The 6,443-nt window shown below is 32.8% G+C and overlaps 1 protein-coding gene across 1 annotated transcript; it reads right to left on the bottom strand.

Moving 5' to 3' along the window:
- Window positions 1-3,056: 3,056 nt before the first annotated feature.
- On the bottom strand, window positions 3,057-4,682 carry LOC125837319 (probable pectate lyase P56). Its single transcript, XM_049516462.1, has 3 exons — window positions 3,925-4,682; window positions 3,518-3,818; window positions 3,057-3,425 (listed from the first exon to the last, which is right to left on the bottom strand). Exons 1-3 carry the CDS (start codon window positions 4,502-4,504, stop codon window positions 3,110-3,112), a joined length of 1,197 nt encoding a protein of 398 aa, XP_049372419.1. The 5' UTR covers window positions 4,505-4,682; the 3' UTR covers window positions 3,057-3,109.
- Between the last annotated feature and the right edge of the window lie 1,761 nt (window positions 4,683-6,443).

Below are 6,443 nucleotides of genomic sequence, written 5' to 3'. Positions count from 1 at the left end.
ATAATTAATTTGTAATGACTTAATAAAGCCTATTCAAATTCTTGATGTTACTTCTATCTTCTCTTACGTTAGAACAATTGAATATATATTTTTTCAGTTTTCAATAATTATTAAAAAAGTATATGTTGGTTCGTTTTCCCTATTGATGAATACATAGATTATAGTCACCTTCTTAATGAGACATTTTTACCCATATCTAAACACTACCTTTTTATAATATCTACCAAACAATACATTTACCTTTTAATAAATAAATCAATAAATTGGGAAAATATTAACATGAAGTTCATGAATCTATCGAGCCATTAGTGGACAATTATATGAGCTTATCCCATTATTTTACATTTACTGCTTCTTTTAATTTTTATCGGTTAAAAAGCTTTTCATGTAATTTATTAAGTTTTATATAATACGCATAACACTTCTGGATAAAGCATAAGATGCAGTTCCAATTGATTCACACAATAGTTCGGGTAAGTATATTGTTATTCAAATTATTTCATATAATTGAAAAATAGATTCTTTAACTTGTCTGATGTACACATACTAATATAAAGGTTAAAGTCTATCATGCCAACTACAGATTTGAGACAACCATACAATGAAGCAATAGTTTCGATATTTTGTCAAGAATGCATTTTGTGGTAGTTTACCCCCAGGTGATGTTGATTAGTAAAGTTATTGTGTCTTTATGCTATTAAGCTTTAAATTGGGTTACACTTGAATGTGTAATTGCATGAATTACTATAGATAATTTTTGTTATATATGAAATGATATATTGTAGATGAACTTGTATTTTAGAGGTTTAATTCAAACTTTGAAGTTCTTTGTCTAATGTGATGTTGCATTGCATGAAACACGTTGATCTTAATACCTTGTCATGTTACATTTGATATTATATATACACATTTTAACTAATTATTTCTATCCCTTTCAAAGTTCATATAACTCATCACACATTTGTAATAATATTATTTTAATAAACTATTATTTAGCCTGGTGTTCGAAAATTAGTATATATATATATATATATATATATATATATATATATATATATAGCTCAACTCAATTGACTGGGTAATCCTTCGCTTCCATTAAAATTGCATCATTGGCTTAGCATCTACGAATAAACTCAATGATGATTAGAAACGGGGACATCAATCCTCCGTATATTTTCTTAATTAACTTAACTCTTTTTACTTAACAAAATTGAAGACTCGCCCGGCTTCTCATACTTAATTAATTAATATTACTTTTTCTCTGTTTAAAAAAGAATGACCTAGTTTGACTTGAAACGGAGTTTAAGAAAAGAAAGAAGACTTTTTAATCATATGGTTCTAAATTAAAGTTATGTCAAATGTACCAAAGTGTCTTTTAATCTTGTAGCCTAAAATATGCCACGTGAAAAATTAAAGTTAAACTGTCCAAAAAAAGAAATGAGTCATTATTTTTCAAACGGACTAAAAATGAAACTAGACCATTATTTTTTGAAACAGAGGGAGTACGTCTTTATCCACTTTATTTGGAAACTCAGCATTTATGAATGAGGACTTAACATCTTACTCGGTTGAGGGCCATACTAAACTCTTCAACAATCATGAACGAAGTATTTACCTGGGACATTCTTTTAATTAAGTTCATTTAAAATCATATGAATTCGATGGGAAAGGGATTCATGTCGAAAAAGATAAAGGAATAACAATTATATATGTTAAGCTAGCTCATTGAGGCTGTATGGAACTTCACTCACGCACCTGGTTCAACTACAACAAGTGGATAGATGCTCTTACAATATTAAAGGAGAAAATCCAAAATTTGTCGATAAACGACAAGCTTGCTACTATACTTAGATAGTGAAGAATCGAAGGTAATTAAGGGTCCTTACGTCCTTGTGGTATTCAAGCCCATAACTTTGTCTCAACATTCCATATTCGATCAAATCCTACAATCGTAATAATATGGAGTCCACATGATCGATGTGGGGATCGAGAGAATATCAAAGAATCCACGGAGTTTAGATCGGCAAAGAGTTTACAGTTGATCCTTGGAGAATTCTAGAGAGAATTATGTGTTTTACCCTAATTAATTTGAAGGTGAGAAATGAACAAAAAAGTGCTCAAGTGTAATATGTATGCAAACAACCAACACTTGCTCATGGGGCAAGGCTCCAACATGATCGAGCAGAGGTCTCGTACGTCCCGGGCCTTGCTCCGTAAGCCCCTAGCCTGTGGGTGGATAGTCCATCCTTAACTGAGCACACGAATTCATTTTTTGATATAGCATTAAAGGATGACTTAAAGCTTTATAATTCAACTCTTGGACCATCCATCGATCCACTTAAGTCAATCACTCTGAATGCACAGGCCGTGTTACACTAATAATATTAATAATAATAATGACTAAATGTGGAACTGTTCGTTAATATTAAAATAGAGGGAGGTTGAGTATTTAGAACAAAGATTACTTGTTACAAGGGAGAAAGACCAAATGCCCTCTACTCTTGATTGCAATTGTATATTATCAGGTTAGTGTAGGTTTTGAGGTTGATTAGTGAAAACTTCATTATCACCATGCTTTACACCTTAGATATATTGGAAGTGTCAAGATTTAGAGCCCCATATATATAATAATCTCATAATCTAGTTATTTCAACCCACAGCCACTGCCACATATACAAATTCAATTGTACTGTTGGGTAAACAATAATTATTACTTAGCTTGTGACAATCATGTTGGCCTGCCTAAAATGAGGTTTCAAAGACAAACGTTAACGATCAATGTTGGTGCCAAACCTAATATAGTCCAAACTTGTCAACATGAATTGATTATACATTATCAGGTATGAGATTTTTGTTTGGGGTAAGTAGGACGTGTTATTGAAGTTGCAGTATTTTTCTATGACGATTAAAAGTCTCCGTTAACAAGCTAATTAAGTTTACCAAATTAATTCTATATGTTACATTACTAGCTATTTAATTCTCATGTAAATATTGGTGCAAGAGAAGAAAAGAATGATTGCTATATATATATATATATATATATATATATGAGGAATAATATTGTTACATTATAGTCCTGTTTGTCACCCCAATTAGGAAAAGAAAGAAGTTAACATGGGCGTCGAATGTTGCAAGACAAAGCACCAGAAAACTTAGTTAGTAATCCAACTTTAGAAGAGGGTTCTGGTTGAATCAAATTGAGATGATCAATTTTAGAGAGTAAATTCTGGTCACCAGATGGTGTAAATGTAGCACCATTTTCCAAATCATCACCATCTGATATCCATGTCCATTTCATCCATTCTTCCACACTTGATGTACTTTTCTCTCTATATGTCACCTCTTTCACCAACAATTTATCCTCCGCAATAAACCTATTCCCTTGGCTGATGATCGTTGCTCCACTGCTTCCTCCAATAGCGTATCTGCATCAATAAAATGTACGTACGTACGTAAACACACATTTTAAAGCGTGGTTACAACAATCATCATTCAATAGCAATATTTAAGTACATACCTTTCCCAATGAGTGTAATCATTGTTCACCAGATGGAAAAATCCAAACCTGCATCTAGGCATCCTTTGATCCAACCTCTTTCCAAAGTGGTTATACGCCAATGTTATTTTCATTCCCCTGTCCTCTACCGAATGATCGTTAGCACCAAACAACATTACTTTTTCATGATCAGTGAAGTGACAGTTGGATATCGTAATATTAGTGGAACCAGCAACAGCATCGATAAGACCATCAGCGGCACGAGACATAGAGATGTGGTCAATCCATATATCATGAGAATTGAAGATACTAATGGCATCACCTGTATGTATGCATGTTAACATATAATTAAATTCTCTTCTCTTTTTTCAATATATATATATATATATATATATATAGTAGTCAATGTCATCGATCAGTTATATTACCTTCATCTCCGCCCCTTAGGCCAAGGTGGTCGTCAGACTCCCTAAGCAGGCCACCTGCGGTAGGTACAATATGGTGAATTCGAAGGTTAGAGATAATAACATTTGATGCACTTTGTATCTTAATTCCAGCTCCATTTGCTATGTGAACGTATTTTCCACGTCCATCGATTGTTTTATTGCTACTAACAATAAGTTCCCTGCTCAATTCAATTCTCATACTTTTGGCAAATGTGATCCACAACGGTCCCTTTTGGATCACCCCAAATCGCAGAGTTCCAGGCTTAGGATCAATAACATCATCATCAGAATTATCTGTGACAATGTAGTATGGACCATATTTTCCTCCCATCGCATTGATACCAAAGCCCAACGAACAATCAGCCATTTTCTGGCGATCTTCTGCCCAGAAAGGGTCACATCTCCAGCACTTGTCAATTGAATTCACGGCCATACATGGGCCTTTGTATTTCTTTGTTAGTTTCCTCCTCGGAGCGTTTGTTGCTGTCCCTAGTGCAGCAAATACAAAGAGAATGAGTACAATGAATAGTACATTGATTTTTGTTCTATAAGAGTACTCCATTATAATTATAATGTAGGTAGGTAAGTTGGGGTTATTGTTCAAATTTGTTAGGGGTGTTGATGGTAGTTGGTGTAAGGTCAATCCTTTACACCACCACTACCCTTAGAAAAGTTTTGTGAGAAATCAGGATAAGTAATTATTCTTAAACAAGCAACATTATTTGTTCCTCTTTCTGCTTATTTTCATTCATACAACCACCTTACTTATATACTCATAAATGAAGATGATTTTGATCCATTACTTGAAATAATTAAGAAGCGGTAAACATGGTGTGTCATTCCTTAAATACTGCTCTCTCACAAATTCTTGCTTATATATCGTTTTCTTATAGCCTTCCAATAACAAACCACTTTAATTTATATAACCACACATACATTACTTTAAATAATATTTACATTATCAATCTATGTATATAAGTCATTAACTAATTTTTACATTATCAATGTAGTATTTATATAAGTCATCGTTTATAATAGCTTATTTCGTTATTTTTTCAATTTATCATATCAAACTTATTAAAAAATTAGTTCGTGCTGCGGTAGGAAAAGTAAAAACAAACAAATAAGATAATAAATATTCCTTCATTTTCAATTTGTTTGTCTTACTTTCCTTTTTAGTCCGTTTATAAAAGAATGTTCTTTTTCTTTTTTGACACACTATATAAAATTTGTCAAAGAAAGATGGACAAAAGCGATGGAATGCATTACTTTTTTGGTCAAAATCGACTGAAAAGCAACGCACTCTAGTATGTCGCTTTCGTCCTCGATGCTTTTTGAAAAGTGAAGGATTGCGTCGTTTTGGTCTTTTTTTTAAGAAAGCGACAGACTCTAAAATCCAGAAAAGTGACACAGTCCGTCACCTTTTTTTAAAAAAAATAAATGCAAAAAAGCGATGGACAATGCAACACAGTCCGTCACTATTTTTGATTTTTTTTTAAATGTAGAAAAGCATTGGAAAAAGCGATGTAGTTCAATCCGTCACTTTTGTCCTCGACGCTTTCCAAAAAGCAACGAACTGCGTCATTTTTGGTTGATATTTTTTGTGAAGAAAGCAACAGATGTTGTCGGTATGGAACAATGGAGTGTGTCGCTTTTCTCGTTTATTTTTTTTTAAATACAAAAAATCGATAGACAAGGGGACGCAGTCCTCTTTTTTCGATTCTTTATTTTTTTAAATATGCAGAAAAGCGACGGAAAAATGTCGCAGTTCGTCGCTTTTCTAGAATTTATTTAAAAAAGGCAAAAAAGTGACGAACTAGAGGACCATGTCTGTCGCTTTTTCTATTATTATTTTTTTGAAAAAAAATATGCATAAAAACGATGGACAAAATCATCATGTCCATTGTTTTTCTACAATATTTTTGACAACAGAAATTGTCAGTTTTTGCTGTCCACATGCAAATTCAATTCAATTGAATTTAGCTCATTCATATATATCAAACAAAAAACATAATACACAAAATATATAATAGCAAACTTAATTGAACTCTAAAAAACACTTACATCACATTTTAAAGACTTATAGTCTTTTAAAATTAGTTCAAAAGTCTAAAATGTTCATAAATTAAAGGAATGAAAGCGAAGGAGTGGACTCTATGCATTCATCCTCATCACTGTCATCAGTGTCCTTAGTAGGGGATGAAGAAGTAGGCCTACGAGCGAGGTTGAACACTTGTTTTTTGATCGATTTGTTGAACGATGTTTTTTTTTTATCAACAATTCTTTTTTTGCTTAGAATCTGTCAATGCTTGTGTAAGTTTTGCTACTTAATCCAACATAGCAGCTAGTCAAGTGTCTTTGCTTGACGTGACAATCCAATAACTTCCCGAGAGCTCAAATCATAGATTCTTCCCTTGTGTGTCCCCCTACCAATATTTCAGTCCAAATTTGAGTGGATATTTCAGGCGTGATTTGGACTGGATTTTCCATTTTCTCATGCA

Source organism: Solanum verrucosum, unplaced genomic scaffold (assembly GCF_900185275.1).
Source record: "Solanum verrucosum unplaced genomic scaffold, falcon-dt-bn FXZP01000130.1, whole genome shotgun sequence".
In the NCBI taxonomy this organism is placed as follows: Eukaryota; Viridiplantae; Streptophyta; class Magnoliopsida; order Solanales; family Solanaceae; genus Solanum; species Solanum verrucosum.
The sequence above is the reverse complement of the archived record's forward strand: the minus strand, read 5'-3'. Positions and strand labels throughout refer to the sequence as shown.

What these genes read in the sequence shown, in the direction of transcription:
- LOC125837319 (XM_049516462.1), bottom strand. Translation starts at nt 4,504, where the DNA reads ATGGAGTACTCTTATAGAACAAAAATCAATGTACTATTCATTGTACTC. An exon ending in CCTAAGGGGCGGAGATGAAG is followed by an intron (nt 3,819 to 3,924) that starts GTAATATAACTG and finishes GCATACATACAG; the next exon opens with GTGATGCCATTAGTATCTTC. An exon ending in GATTACACTCATTGGGAAAG is followed by an intron (nt 3,426 to 3,517) that starts GTATGTACTTAA and finishes TTATTGATGCAG; the next exon opens with ATACGCTATTGGAGGAAGCA.